Raw genomic sequence first — 15512 nt, forward strand, 5'->3', positions numbered from 1 at the left:
TAAGCTGTGGGCATGGGAAGCAGAATAACTGAAGAAGTAGGGAGAACCCACGGTTTGGAAGCCTGGAATGCCTTGGATGGGAATATTGTGTTTTATTCCTTTCACATTCTTTAACATTCTCTATTTTTAGTTTTGTTTCTTCAAATGCTGGTGGTGTTATAAATAAAGGACAGTGGAGCCATGAAAGTCTTTTTCTTAACCATTATATGGAGTTGAAAGCAAACTTATTAAAATGAGCTTAGCATTAGTGTGTGTGATCTACTAAACAAATAAAACACCACACATTCTGCATGCTTGTAGTCCTACCTATTGAGGAAAAGAGGGCCTTTTGTAAGAAACAATACAGTCTATTTCATGTGGGGTTCATTTCAGAAGTTAAGTATCCTACTTTTTACCTCTTTGGGATGATCACAGATAACATGTCAATGCTCTGCTGGTAAGATAAAGAGGAGGTTTGGGAAACTTGTAAGGCTATCATCACGTTATCATCTTACTTGGGTTAGCATGACACAATCTGAGAAAATTTTCTGTAACTTGAGCAATAGTTAATCTGTTACTAGTTGTGGTTTTTGTTTTTACTCCAAATACACTTAGGAAAAATACAGAAGAAACTCCATCAGTTATTTTCTTTCTTATACAGATCTCTAATTCATTCCCTTTTCAGCGTGCCTGCATATGTATTTGTGTTTGTGTGTGTGTGTGTGTGTGTGTGTGTGTGTGTGTGTGTATGTATGTGTGTGTGTGTGTTGGCTGTTTATTATCTGTCATTTGATGCCCAACCTTGAATCCCCCCTCAGGGAGAATTTTGAGCATGCAAAGCATTTAAACACATCAAAGCAGAGGTCTGACTTATAGACAGTTCCTTAGCTTTGCTTTAATATTCCTTTTATTTTTCACTGACAGTAAAATTTTCTGAAGAGTACAATCAAGATAGTGTATTAATAGAAATAACATTCATAGAAGCTTGGACATAAATGATAATAGTCATACTAAGATTCTCGCTTACCAAGGCATTCCACACAGAAGATAACAGCACAATAAATAAAGTTTGCATTTGTCACACAATAAATCAGACAAAATTGCAGTAACAAAAGAAAGTGACTTTATAAATGTTCATATGCTAAAAATACAAGCAAAACTGTGAAAGCATGCACAAGAGACAAAAGCTAAACGTGAATAATTATAGCCAAAAAAAGACAATGTAGTCGATTCAAATGTTCAAGTATGATGATGGAAGGGGGAGGGCGATTCACATAAAGTTTCAGATACATCAATTATGTTTACTACCCCGGAGGGGGAGATCACTGTTAATAAACACTCCATGCTGGTAGATAACAGAATGTTATCCATTTAGAGCACAGATTTCACATCATTAGATCGTATTTCATAGGGCAAGGATCAAATTCACCATTTAGTTTCATTATAAGCAGATATTTTGCTACTGGAAAAAATACTCTCATGACCAAGCCAGCGTGATACACTGAAAGTCTGGGAGCCACTGCCAGGCAACACTGACTCGAACATCATTGCTATGAAGAATTCACATGCCATTGCCTTCCCATGAACACCTCAGGAAGCTTCTAGGTGTAAACTAAGTTTACTTCCTTCCTCCATTTTGCCTTAAGAAGTTATCTATCATAGCTAACAGAAAGCAGTGAAATAGTAATTGAAAAATTGTTTAATGTTTCTAGCAATGCTTAATTTTTTTGTAAATATTGAAAAGGAAGGAGCATCATTTAATGAAACTAAGAATTACATAATGCGTTAGTGGTGTTGTTCATACAGCTGAATAATTCTGCCCCTACTTCTATGCTAAGCAGTAACTTTGGTTGAAAAGGATACAGATTCAAACAGTGGCTAATTTCTGTATGATTAGGAAAAACATGTTTGTCATGGGAGTAAAAAAATAAAATTTGTCTGTTAAATTACACATAAATATAAGGTACAAATGTATTTTTAAAATACAGATTAAAATAATCACACTTGCATCGTGTACATACGAAAATACAGTATTTAATATTCAATATACACAGACACATTTATGATAAATGCAACTATTTGGCAACGCCAGTTTTTTTCCGGGGTTTTCCCTGCCCCCTAATTCCACACACATGGAAACACAACGGTTCAGCTAAAGTCTTCTAGCTCTGGCGGACATCTTGAAGCAGTTTGTTGATCTCAGCTACCAGCTCGCTGGCATCCATGAGTTCGTGTTTCCCATCACTAAGATGGTTTAGCACATTGTCAAAATCATCTTCCTCGTAGTTTTCAGGGATCTCCTCCATAGCTGGCAACCACTTGGAAGAAGGCTGCACACTGGAGTGAGTCCCCAGAGGGGTCCCAGAGCTGCTGGTGGGGTTCTGAAAATGTGTGCTGGCTGCCCAGGCTGCAACCCCTTGTGGGTAACCCCCAGTTTTGCCCTGTGCTGGACCCTTTCGACGTTCCAGGGAGTTGGACCGGTCCACTTCGCTGCATTCAGAATAGGTATCTAGGGATGCGGGGAGGAGGCGTTGGAACACACTGTTCATTTCTGATAGCAGAGATGATGTGCTAGAGTCCCCCGAGTCCTCGTCGCTAGGGGAATCCTTCCCAAAGGTGGAAAAGCTCTTTTTTTTCTCCCCAGATTCGGCAGGCTGACTGTCATCATCAAGGCCCGGATGAGAATGCTGTTGTTGAGGTTGAGCCGGGAACTCTTCTCCGGGGATGAACATGTTGCTTCTGTAGTCTGAGGATGGCGAGGGCAGTGGAGGCATCCAGCACTGGTCAGAGTGGCCCAGGACTCTGCATTCCTCCGTACATAGCCTCATGGCTGAGAGCAAACAAAGCAAGGAGAGTCCATTATTACACAAGGCATCACCCAAAGCAATGGGAAATGTCCTCTTATTCTTATGGTAGGAAGAGAAGGTTTTCTTCTAGTGTCATAATGTTAATCTGTCAAGATGCACATGAGATAGACTACGGTTATAATTTTCATGTGTATGTTGGCTCTCTGGACCAGATGTCATGCTTGTGTTATAGTCCTCCATTTACTGAAGGAAAGGGAATAATTATTTTTAGTGGTCTACTGTGAACATAAGAAATATAGTAAAGAGATCATTATTTATATGTGAATGTGTCCAAGAAAGGCTAAGACTTAGATAATCCAACAAAAGATTAACATAAACAATGACAACATCTGGGAAAAGAACTTAGGATGAACCTTTTAGTTTTGAATAACAGCAGGCAAACAATATATTTTTCCCTATCCTTCTTGAAAACAAGCACTTGACCTGCACTGAAACACCAGTTCTCTGGCTAGTGTCTTTATTAGTCTGTCTGTCTGTCTGTCTTTCTTTCTTTCCTTCTTTCTTTCTTTCTTTCTTTCTTTCTTTCTTTCTCTCTCTCTCTCTCTCTTTCTTTTAAATTCACTTTACATCCCACTCAAAGACCCCCTCCATCCTCTCTTTCCACTCCCACTCCTAAAAGCTCCTCTCCCATTATCCCCATACCCTCTCCTCAGAGAAGGGAAACCCCCTTGGGTACCACCCCACTTTGGGGATGTCTTGTCCCAGCAGGACTTATTAGTCTTCCTTATGGGTTGTATCCATTATTCACTGGTCTATTAAAATAGCAATTCAAGGTGCTCTGAATTAGTACCTTAAGTATCCTGAGTTGTCTCGTTATAAAGTATTTATTTAGGGTTTAAAATAATGTTCAATTACGTGAAAAAGTCATTGGAAGCTGAAGAATATGAAAAGTATATTCTTTGATCCTCCCATATTTTCCAGTTCCCTAGTGGAATGTGAGTGGCTGAATTCATCGAGACCACTACACCTGAGAAAAGCAGAAAAATAGAGGAGGATCTCTAAACTCAGTTTACAGACTTGCTAAAATGCATTAAAAATTGAGTTATCCAAAGATATGAAATGTCTTCTGTACAACAACTAGTTACTTCAGAGAAAGCACCATTTCTTTAAAATACCATTTCATTTTAAGACAAAGGACAGAATTATAAAAATGTAAAGTAGCTCTTGTATCTGAAAGAAACCAGGATTGATGCTGACCACAGGGATCTGAGTTTATAGATACAGCTGCTGAGAGCAGATTTCCAGCCCTGTCACTGTTGAAATTATCACATGCCACACTCATTTCTAGGGTAAACAAATCACCTAGTATAAGCACTATGTCCCCAGTCTGGTAAAGGAACTGTACAGAGAATATGGGACCTCTAGTTTCTGGATGAGTAAGCAGATAGGGATGAATAATGATCCTTAACTGTGTGGAAGTCACTGCTCTTTATCACTGACCTCTATGCTAATTTTGGTCTTTAGCTCCCTCTGGACTTCTATTCTTAGTTTAAAAGGAAAAAATGGGAAAAAAAAAGAACAAAACAATACTAAAAATGAGACTAAGTGCTATAAGAAAAGGGTCTGGGTTATAAGAATCTACAAATTAAAAATCATAAGAAAACACCAGGGAAAGTGTAAGAGACTCCAGACAGGGAACTTTGTTCTTTGAGGACTGGCTGTCTCATTATGCTGTGGTGAGAGATTCATCTGAACAAACAGGGTAATTGCAATAAAACTCAGGTTTAGATGACCATCCTTCAGGTATTACGCTATATGGAAATATTAGCCAATCCTGTTTTAACCCTTTCAGTGGAGAAAACAAAGAAAGGGTATTGAAAAACAACTGGTATACCTTACAAACAGCACCTAGGTTTCCTCATCAAAGAATAATCACAGTGGTGATTCCCCCACTCACACTTGGCACCCCTGCTTTGATCTCTGGGTCTCTGAACATAGAAAGGAGGCCTGTGGATATTTATTACCTCCACCCTGATGGAAGAAAAGAGAACAGACCTGGTGTTGTTGTTCTTTATGGCTTTAAGCTTAGGAAGGACATCTTTGCTGTACTGCCTTACCTGGATTTGATTTCCTTTAATGAGGACAAAAACATTACCTGGGATTCTACGTATCTTGACCATATGTAACTTTTCTCATAACCTGAATGTGCTGAGCATGTAAGCAGCAAGATAATAGAAGAGCATGAACCACGTGACTAGCACCAATATCTTAGGAATGCTTGTTAAACAGTGGAAGGAGGGTATTTATAGCACAATATATAAATGATCATTTAATTGTAAAATAATTAATTAACTTACAAATGTAGAGAAGAGCTGGAAACATGGTCAGCAGGTAAAGTACTTGCTGAATAAGTATGAGGTCTGGATTTAGGATCCTCAGAAGCCATGGACATGCCCGGGGAATGTGTGGTGGGCCACCATTCCTTGGATAGTGGAGACAAGGGATCCTGAGAACACACTGCCTAGCTAGAGCACTTCCTTCAGGAGCTTTGGGGTTATTGTAAGATTCTTCCTCATTGATTAGGAGGGAAGCGCTATTGAGGATGATTTGGGGCATTATTACAGAATGCTGCATGCATGGGTACTGTGCTGGCTGGTTCTGTGTGTCAACTGGTTCTGTGTGACACAAGCTAGAGTTATCACAGAGAAAGGAGTCTCCCTTGAGGACATGCCTCCATGAGATCTAGCTGTAAGGCATTTTCTCAATTAGTGATCAAGTTTGAGAGTCCCTTGTGGGTGGTGCCATATCTGGGCTGGTAGTCCTGGGTTCTATAAGAAAGCAAGTTAAGCAAGCCAGGGAGTGGAATGTGATGGTTAATATATGCTTGGCCTAAGACTGGCACTATTAGGAGGTGTGGCTTGTTGGAATAGGTGTGACACTGTGGGTGTGAGCTTTAAGGCCCTCATCCTAGCAGCCTGGAAATCAGTATTTTGCTAGTAGTCTTCAGATGAAGATGTAGAACTCTCAGCTCCTCCTGCACCATGCCTGCTTAGACACTGCCATGTTCCCACCTTGATGATAATGGACTGAACCTCTGAACCTGTAAACCAGCCCCAATTAAATGTCCTATCAGAGTTACCTTGGTCATGGTGTCTGTTCACAGCAGCAAAACCCTAACGAGGACAGGAACCCACATACAGCCACACACACCACACACAAATGCCCACATACATGCAAACATACATAGACACACATGTACACCCCACACATATTCGTGAAAATAGAAAAAGAAAGATAAGAAGGCAGATTCATGGAAAGGATAACAGAAAATCAGGTGGACAGAGACAATGGAGAAGAAAGGGGAGGGGGTGTGATGAAACAAAAAGGAGCGTAAGAGAAACAGGAAAGTTTGCTCACTGCTATGGATGTTCTAATTTCACCCTGACCACTGAGATTCAGGTGCTTGACAGTGTATATGTGTTTCAGTGCAGAAAATGTTCCAGCCCATATACAAGGATCAAGAAAAGCTAAGCAGTACCCATTTCTTCTGTTCTTGTTGGGAATATCTAAAAGCCCTGTCAGGTCATAACTTTTCTGGAGATTGGGACAAGTACAAACAGAAGCTCCTCTGTGACTACATGACTGAACTTTATTAGTGTTCTGTGCCTTACAAGTAGGGTGGAGGGCAGTGCAGTGAGTGCAAGAGAGGGCTCCACGCAACTCATTAGCTGTAGAGTAAGTAGTAGGTTATGCTTGAGGAGTCCACCAAATAGGGGCCACTTCAGTGCCTGGCTGTAAATGGGACTGCAATCTAGTTCTAAGCCAAATATAACAAATGATATTTGAGACACCCAGGTAACAGAGTAAATGAGATGGAGCTCAGGCAATGTTCAGAAAGGAAAAGAAATGGATGTGAAGTCTGCTATTTCAAAAGACATCATGTAAGCAGCATTGGGTACAAGAAGCAAAGAAGAGGCACTTGTCATGGAAAAAGGGCAGTGTGCACAAAGCATTGGTGTGCTGTAGGAAGGGAAGCCTCTCTGCCTGCTGCAAAGGATTCAAAACTGGCAAAATCGAGAACAGGCTGAGAGCACATTTCAGTGGACTTTGAATACAAAGATAATAGATGTGCTCAGTGTTGCTGAGCAACGAGAGTCAGAGATTGACTTTGTGTAAAAAAATAAAAAAGAAGTATGTTAAAATGTTCTGAAAAGGTTGTGAAAACTGCATGAAGTAACGATTTGAAAGTGGGAGTAGCCATGAGACATTGAATAGGAGTCGGGCCGGTTGCTACAGGAAATGAGCCACTAGAGGAAGGCCAGGAGCCAGCTACGATTCTTAAGGAGAACAGAGAGCAGAATGAATAATGGGTATTTAAAGTCCTCACAGATGAAGGATGATGAAAAGTGAAACAGACTCAATCAGGAAAGGTAGAAGAAGCCTAGGTGGGGGAGCCTTCGCAAACCTATGTGCACCAACCTTCACTGGGAAGATGGATACACCCGTGCTTAGTGTGGGAGTTCAAAGTTGAACGGGGAAGAAAGAAACGAGCTGACAAACATGAGTCAACAGATAAAAATGCATGTTTGTTTAGCTCAGAAAAAAAACCCTACATTTGTGTGGGAATTAGAAGAATGAATGATCAGAAATGACCCTTTTGGCAAGCTATGCAATGCAACAGGATCTATATTTGCTCACAAATCAATGCAGGAAAAAAAACAGTTGGAACAAGACACTTACGTCCTAAAAATACACATACTTTAGAAAATTGTGCTGAGCTCTGTTAATAAGATTCAGATGTGGACCAAGGTTTTTCTCTGCTCGTAGTATTTCCTGGGTAGATACTTCAACAAACCACAAGTTTTACACCCTAGCATGCCTGGAGAAGTTGCCAGAATGAATAGGAATCTAGGATATCGACACAGTGCCACCACAGTGATGCTCATGATTAAAAGATGGTTATCTCTGTGGACACTCAGTATGCAGTCCGTGCTATCAAAACATGAACACAATGGTGTCATCGCCAACCCCTGCTCATGGTCCAGAGCTCTGCAACGTGAAAATGGTTCAGCCCCATGTAGAAGCATGAAGTGAGAGAAGGAAGGAATGTGCCTCCTACGACATAATTATTTGGAAACACAGGCAAGCACACACAATGTCTATAATTCTGAACAACTATGTAATATTGATGGTGATAAAGACACACAGTAGGAAAGAGTCGCTGTTTTCTAGCGTTTAATTTTACCTACCTACAGTTAACCCAATCTCTTTATTGTCTAATATTTATTACTATTCTTGTTGATCATGATTTAGTTCTAGATAATTCTGCTGCAATGAACATGTAGAAATATGGTAACTCTGGGAATATAGGGAAGATGGAAAATAACTACTTTTTTTTCTAAAAATCACAGAAATGAGAAGCACTGAGAAGAGGCAAAGCAAAGTTTTGATTGGTGTAGTGCTGTGGCTTCAATTCCCAGGATTGTAAGAAAGGAACAAGTGAATAAGTGAATGAATGAATGAATAAGTATATAAATAATACATCAACAGTTAACTACTTAGATTATATTATTTTATCGCTTCTCGGCCTTTTGGCTAAGATCAAGTGTAGTATATTATTTTGAAGTTTTTTTTTTAAAAAAAAACCTCAGATGTTTAGATCCACAAATAGTAAGGTTACTTTTTAGAACTGTTTATTTGTGGTCTCCATCTTATTGCCAAGATAAATTAAAATTCCAATAAATGAACCCTATGCGATTTTAAAATGTCTACTGCAATAGTGACACTGTGCCCATGTGCTTTTGCTTATGAAATAACCTAATCTAGGAAATTCTGTTATTCTAGGGTAGGGCCCTGTCAGCACAATGTCATGGAATCATAGAACTTCAACCAGCTGCATCATTATATAAGCCAGAATAATAAAATTGATTGTCAGTGAGCACGATGTCCTGGAGCATATATGTTCCTTCAGCTATTTCAGAGATTTGTCTTCAAATTGGGTTGATCTATAAATTGAAAATAATAGATTCCATGGGTGACTTTGGAAATACAGTCTACTATGTGCCTACTAGGCCTCAGTGAAATTAGACATTTGTCTACACATTTATCTAGCCAGAAATAAAATATCTGGTCTTAAGTCTTGCCAATAAATAGCCAATATCTAGTGGTTGCAAAGAGGTCGCTATGTCTTCAGATATAAAAGCAAGTAAGGATCTATGGAGATGGTTCGGTGGGTGAGGGGATGGGGATCTGAGTATTTTTCTCCAGCAACCATGGACAAGCCAAATATGTCTGCTTGTGCCTCTGACCCTAGCATTCTGTGGCAGAGACAGGCATACTGGAGGCTTGCTGGCCAACTAGCTAGCTGTGTCCAAGAACTTCTAAAGAAGACACCCTCTCTTAAGAGAATAGAGGAAGACATCCAGTACCTTCTCAGCACAACCATGGGCACACCAGGGCAAACATAGATGCACGTGTGCATCTAGAGGCAGATGGGTGGGTGGACAAACAAGCTAGGCAATTTTTTATAAAACAACACACTAGTTACTTTATATATGTCATAGATGAGAGATTAAGGGTGGGAAAATTGGGTCAGATCTCACCGTCTCATCTCCACCAGGCCCAGCCTGCCTGCCTTGGTTTACATTGTTGTAATCCTTATAAGCTTCTAGTTTTCAAATCTGAAAACACAGGGGACCACTAATGTCACTGACACCAGGACAGCTAAGCCCAGTGAGCATAACATCAACATCTTTAAAATTGTTACAGCTTCCTCACTGAAATGTATATAAAGCCAACAGCCACCACTATAAATAAGTAAAGTGGCAAGGCCTGACTCCATATGAACCCAGAGTACTGGGGCCCGGAGGACACCCAGGGCCACAGCTGGTAAGAACTGCTGCTGGCAGGTCAATGCTACTATGATTCCTATAACTCACGAGAGCTAAAATTCTATCTTCCGAAGTTCCCAAAATGTCTGGTACATTCCCTCATGTTTTCTATCCTACTTTCTTTACAAATAAGTAAATCCAGAAATAAATACATGTTACACGGAAGTAAGATACTAGTAAACTATTGTTCCTTTTCTCTGTGTATTGCAAACGACAGTCACTTGATTGGCACTCAATGAATTAAGACGTGTGGACAGTCAGAGGAAAACTTCTGTACCCCTAAGGGTTGATTTCTTTCTACAGCCCCTAGCAACAGGGCTGCCACTAATGTTCTCAGCATTTGCTCAGTTGAATCAGAGTTCCTAGGGCACAATTAGAGGCAAGAGTCAAAAGGAAAAAATTGATTCGAAACTTAATAGAATTTCCTCCACCTGGCTGTGTGCTTTATAAATCCCCCTCTGGGTTTGTTTTCCTCCTCCATGGCTGTACAGACTCAAAATGAAAGGTGGCATGAAATATGCTCTGCTCACCACCTACAAAGGTGCATTCCTTTGCCTATTTTTAGGGCTTAAAGTATACCCTTTCCAGTGTATTTTAGTCTCTGATTTTGTGAGTTGGTTCCCATCACAGGAAATGCATCCTCCAAATTATAGTCCACTTCACCACTATTCACCAAACAGGCTGTCTGAATACAAACAGCCACCCAGTAATTTTCTAGGGTTGCTCAGAAGTGCCCTATGGCACTGGCTGGATAGGACAGAGGGAGGAGGGCAGGGGCTTGGTTTTCTTCTGTGTTCTCTCCCGACTTCCTTCTCCTATTAAGACTTCACATTTAATCCTCCTCTACCAGCTGCTTATTGTGGATTTTGAGAGGAAAAATTTAAAATGTCTCACACTTGTTCACTGCTAATAGTACACAGATTACACCTATTTTTAGTGTAAAGGATAAAGGCAGCAGAAATAGAAGCACAAGAGAAGCTGTTCATCATCCTGGTACTGTGGTTAACTGTGAAAATAAAGATTTAGCTATCATTGCCCTCTTACCTGCTGGAATTCTTCCATCAGTGAGAAAGAGGTCACTGAATCCTTCTCCCAGGAGCCTGTCTATTGGAGAATCTCGCCCCAAATCATAATCACTGTCTCCTGCTTCACTATCTCCACGGCCACTGTCTTTCAAGCTAAATTTATCCATGTCTTGAAGGGCATATCTAGAAAGATCAGTGAAAGAAGCACACAGTTTTATTCTTCAGCATTTAAGTTACCTGCGACTTAACAGCTGACACAGAGGTAATTCATACCTATAGCTCCTGGAATATTTGTTTCCTCGAAAGCTTGGCCGTGGCTGATATTGCCCCTGGTGGAGCATGGAGAGAAGCTGTGAGACCTGCTGGAGACCAAAGAGACAGAACTGATTTCTGGGAAAAAAAATAAAAGAAGAAGAAGAAAAAAACTCCTCACGAATTCACATGCATTAAGAAAGAAAAGGTAATGGCCTGTTATTACATGCTAAACTCACACTTTCTATATGTCAGGGATTTACATATGCTAGGCCAAGCAGAAGGCACAAGCAGGCACCACAGTTAAAATATATTATAGGAATATTATATTATAGAGAGATCTGGATCATCTCAAAACACAAGTGAGTTGTTCATGCTTGAAAGACTTTTTAAATAACCGCTTTCCCTTACAGTTTAGATAAAACAGTCAAATATAAAAAAACAAGAGGAAAAATATAATTAAAAATAAATTTAAAATATATAATTAAAATAAGAGAAACTCAGTAAAATATACTGTTAGCCCAGGTAATTAAAATAATGCCAGAAGGCCAGAAAACTGCACAAAGTTTTCCAAAGACGGCATGCATTGGAATGAGATCCTGAAGACCCAGATGGGTGATTTTTTTCAGGAGAAATTTTAACAATGAGAATAGCTGGGTCCCTTTCAATTTTTTTTTCCTTCTCAGCATCTTATTCTGAGAAGTGCAGGGACTCTGTCCCATGTGAGACATTACACATAACAGCCACAAGTAAATTATTTATATATATAAAGAATATGCCACACTGTTTACTTGAGATAGGCACACACTGTGGCTTGCGTCCTAGTGGAATTGCATACTGTCATTTATCAATGACAACCTTAAAGGTGTGATTACTGTGCAACCTCTGAGCATTAACAGCAGCTGGCTTTGCCAGGAGCTGCAGCTATGATCTTACCTCAACAGCAGGAGTGGCATGGGTGAGTTCTAATGAAAAATTCTCTGGCACGTGGTTTGAGGAGATGGTCACCAAACTGTTGAGTGACTGGTGACTGTTGTGACTCTGGCGGCTGCCCATCTGCCCCCTTTCCAAGGTTGGAGATGAAGATGGAGAGGATCTGTGGTGAGATCTGATGGGCAGAGTACCATTGATGGTGGGCACCAGTGTAATGTCTCCTTTGTGAATCTGCCTGGACGGCCTTTTGGGATGATGCTGGTAAGTGGATTCTGCCACCCTGCAGTTGTAGGACCTGGTGTCTTTCTTTTCTCTATTGCACCTCGTGGCGAACAGTACCATAATAACCAGCAACACTGCACAGATTGCCCCTAAGGAAATAATTATGATCATAGACACATCCAAGGATGCGTGACTGACAGAAGTCATGGCTGTGCTTGTCACAGATTCTGTATAGTCAAAGACCGTGCACCTCAGGAGGACTTTGGTGTGCAGAGGAGGATTGCCCTTGTCCTGGATGATAACTGAAAGTGCCCATTCGGTGGAGGAAATGGAGTCTATGCTGACGTTGGTATGGATGTCACATGACCTTGGATCTATGATAAAGATGTTTTCCTCATTACCAGCTACTATGGAGCAGGTGAATTCAGCATTTGCACCAGAGTCTCTGTCCACTACCCTTAGTCTTGTGACATGGAAACCACTTTCGACTCCTTTGGGGATGGAGATGTCTGCAGTGTTGTTGTGCATTGCAGGCCCTACAACCACAGGGACATTGTCATTCTCGTCAATGATGGTCAGCACAACTGTGGTGTTGCTTGAGAGTTGCTTCTGACTCCCTCCATCCCTTGCTTCCACCACAAAAGTGATCTGACTCACTTCCTCATGATCAAAGATCCTGAGGGCATAGATGGCGCCATTGGATGGATCAATGGTTACATACGTGGTAATGGAACTTCCCAAGACAAAACTCTCCAAAATGGTGTATGTCACATGCCCATTTTCACCCAGGTCTGGATCGGTGGCTGTAACTGTGGTGATGTACGCCCCTGGCGAATTATTCTCTGAGATGACAAATTCATATTGGCTCCTCTGGAAGCGAGGTGGATTGTCATTTATGTCATTGACTTGAACAGTAAAATGTCTCACTGAAGAGAGGCTGGGTGTTCCCTTGTCCTCAGCAATCACAGTCAAACTGTACTCAGATCTCTTTTCTCTATCCAGAGTGGCATTGGTCAAGATTAAGTAGTTGTTTTCATAAGTCTTCTGAAGTTTAAAGTGCCCATGCCCATGAAGCTTACAGATTATTTCCCCATTCAGCCCAGAATCCTTGTCTTGAACCCTGACGATAGCAACAAATGTATCAATGGGATCCCCTTCAAAAACATAAGACACTTCTTCTTTTCCAGGGGACATGAGGTTTATGCTAATTTCAGGCTTATTGTCATTGACATCCACGACCTTAATTATAATTTTGCAATGAGCAGGAATAGAATTGGGACCCAGATCTTGGGCTTGAACATCTATCTCATAGGACTTGGTGATTTCATAATCCACCGGCTTGAAAAGAGTCAAGTGTCCTCTTTCTGAGTCGATCCTAAAAGTCTCTATAATTTTGGGAGACACATGGCTGCTGAAAGAATATACAATTCTCCCATTAACGCCCTCATCAGGATCAGTGGCATTTAGATCGAGGAGCAAGGTTCCAACTGGGGAGTTTTCTAAGAGTTGTATTGTGTAAGAGGGCTGCTCAAAGGCCGGGCTGTTGTCGTTGGAATCCGAAATGCTTATTTTCAGGATGGAGGACCCAGACCTCTGAGGCACTCCCATGTCAGAGGCCGTGAGCTGCAGCTCATAGCTAGCCTTCAGCTCCCGATCCAACTCTTTCACCACTATGAGTTCAGCATACTTGGCCCCGTCCGTCCTGGTCCGCACTTCGATATTAAAATAATCATTAGCAGAGAGCGAGTAGGTGTGGAGGGAATTTTCCCCAACATCGGGGTCGAACGCACTGTCCAGAGGGATGCGAGTCCCAACTGCTGCGCTCTCCGATATCTCAATGGGAATGACGGGTCTCGAGAATTGAGGGGAATTGTCATTAATGTCCAACACGTCCACTTCAATATGGAACAGCTGCAGATGCTCGGTCGGCAGAGTGAGCACATCAAACTCTATCGAACAGTTCAAGTTCTTTTGGCATAGTTGCTCGCGGTCGATTTTAGCCCCTATGCTGATTTCTCCGGTATTCTCATTTACGACCAGGAGAGGAGAATTCCCCCGTGGCATGGCTCGAAAACGAATGGCAGAAGGATTTGGTAGCTTCAGTAAAACATCAGCCACATCTTCTGATAGTCTAGCAATTACCGATCCGACCCTCTGCTCCTCATAAATCCTGTATTTCAGATTCTTACCCAGGACATCGTGGCTGAAGAACGCCATCAGAAGTGAAAGTGCGAATCTAAAGTGCATTTTAGTATTTATTTGGTGCATTGGTCAGTTGCTAGATTCCCTTCTCAGGGACAGTTAGAAGAGCCCAGCAATCCCTTCAACTTCCTCCCCGCCACTCAGAGCTCTCAGCCACATCGGGTCTCTGAGTCTTGAAAGCGACTCTTAATCACACAGCAATTAACAGCTCGCAAACTTCAGTTTTCATACACACCGTTTGGCGTCTTCCAGACAGGAGCCTGAAGTCCCCTCCTAGTCCGGGTGGCTGCCGGTCCTCCTGGCTGGGAGCAGCGTGTCACCTCGGCCTGCCTCCCTGCGTGGACTCCGTCCCCATCTATTGCAGGGTGCCGGAGGAGTCTGCAGTGTGTCTTTCCCGGGCGATTCTTGATTTTTTTTTCCCCCTTTCCTTTTCTCTGCTCCGCTGCAGACTAAACACCCGTGATTGCTGACTCCAGTCTGAAAATCTCTACAACTTCACTTCAACTCAGACAAAGCTCTTTGCCTGGCGTGTGTTGAATCGCTTCCAGCCAATCAGCGAGCTTCCAAATCCGAAGCTGCTGGAGTCACCGGAGCGAGGGAGGGCGCGCGTGGAGGGTGGGAGCGGGAGGGTGGCGGGCGCGGGCTGGGGACCCGCTAGGGGCGCGGGAGCGCGGCCGGGGGGTGGGGTTCAGTCCTCCCCGCCCCTCCTCCATCTCCATCCACTTTCTCCAAGCGTGCCGCGACAAAGGGGAGACAAATTACAGCAGGAGAGGGGAATGGGGGTGGGGAGACTGGGAGGGAAAGGAAAAAGAAAGGAAGAAAAAACTTTAAATCAACTTCTGGTCGCCTGTATTTATATGGCACATTAAATAGTTCTTGTTTTCTTAATTGCCCTTTTCTTCTGCCACAAACATGTAATCATCTTGCTTTTTTTTCAGGGTTCCTTAACTGCTGGTTTCACTTAAAATACCTCCAAGTGAATTTTGTTGGTGGAGGAATTTAATAAAATGGGGAAACTTGCTTCTAATTATGCACCTTCCCCTCCCCCTCGGCGGGTCTTTTCTCCTCCAAGGAGCACACAAGCCGATTTTCTTGGAGCTCTGTTTTAAAGAACAGCCCAAGTGGAGAGGTTTCATTTTCTTCTTTCTTTCATCTTTTTTCTCTTTGAAGATAAGAAAGGGGCCTATCTCGCACTCCTGATT

The 15512-nt window shown here is 41.9% G+C and overlaps 1 protein-coding gene and 1 pseudogene across 2 annotated transcripts; one reads left to right on the top strand and one right to left on the bottom strand.

Annotated features, from left to right (window-relative positions):
* Positions 1 to 863: 863 nt before the first annotated feature.
* On the bottom strand, positions 864 to 14789 carry Pcdh18 (protocadherin 18). 2 transcript variants are annotated; one of them, NM_001439496.1, is given in 4 exon segments: positions 864 to 2809; positions 10721 to 10884; positions 10975 to 11060; positions 11890 to 14789. In NM_001439496.1, coding segments are annotated over 4 exon segments (3405 nt in total). In that variant the 5' UTR covers positions 14377 to 14789; the 3' UTR covers positions 864 to 2141.
* On the top strand, positions 8362 to 8436 carry LOC148006685 (U2 spliceosomal RNA; annotated as a pseudogene).
* Positions 14790 to 15512: the final 723 nt, after the last annotated feature.

This window comes from Rattus norvegicus, chromosome 2, assembly GCF_021556685.1.
Source record: "Rattus norvegicus strain SHRSP/BbbUtx chromosome 2, alternate assembly SHRSP_T2T, whole genome shotgun sequence".
Lineage (NCBI taxonomy): Eukaryota > Metazoa > Chordata > Mammalia > Rodentia > Muridae > Rattus > Rattus norvegicus.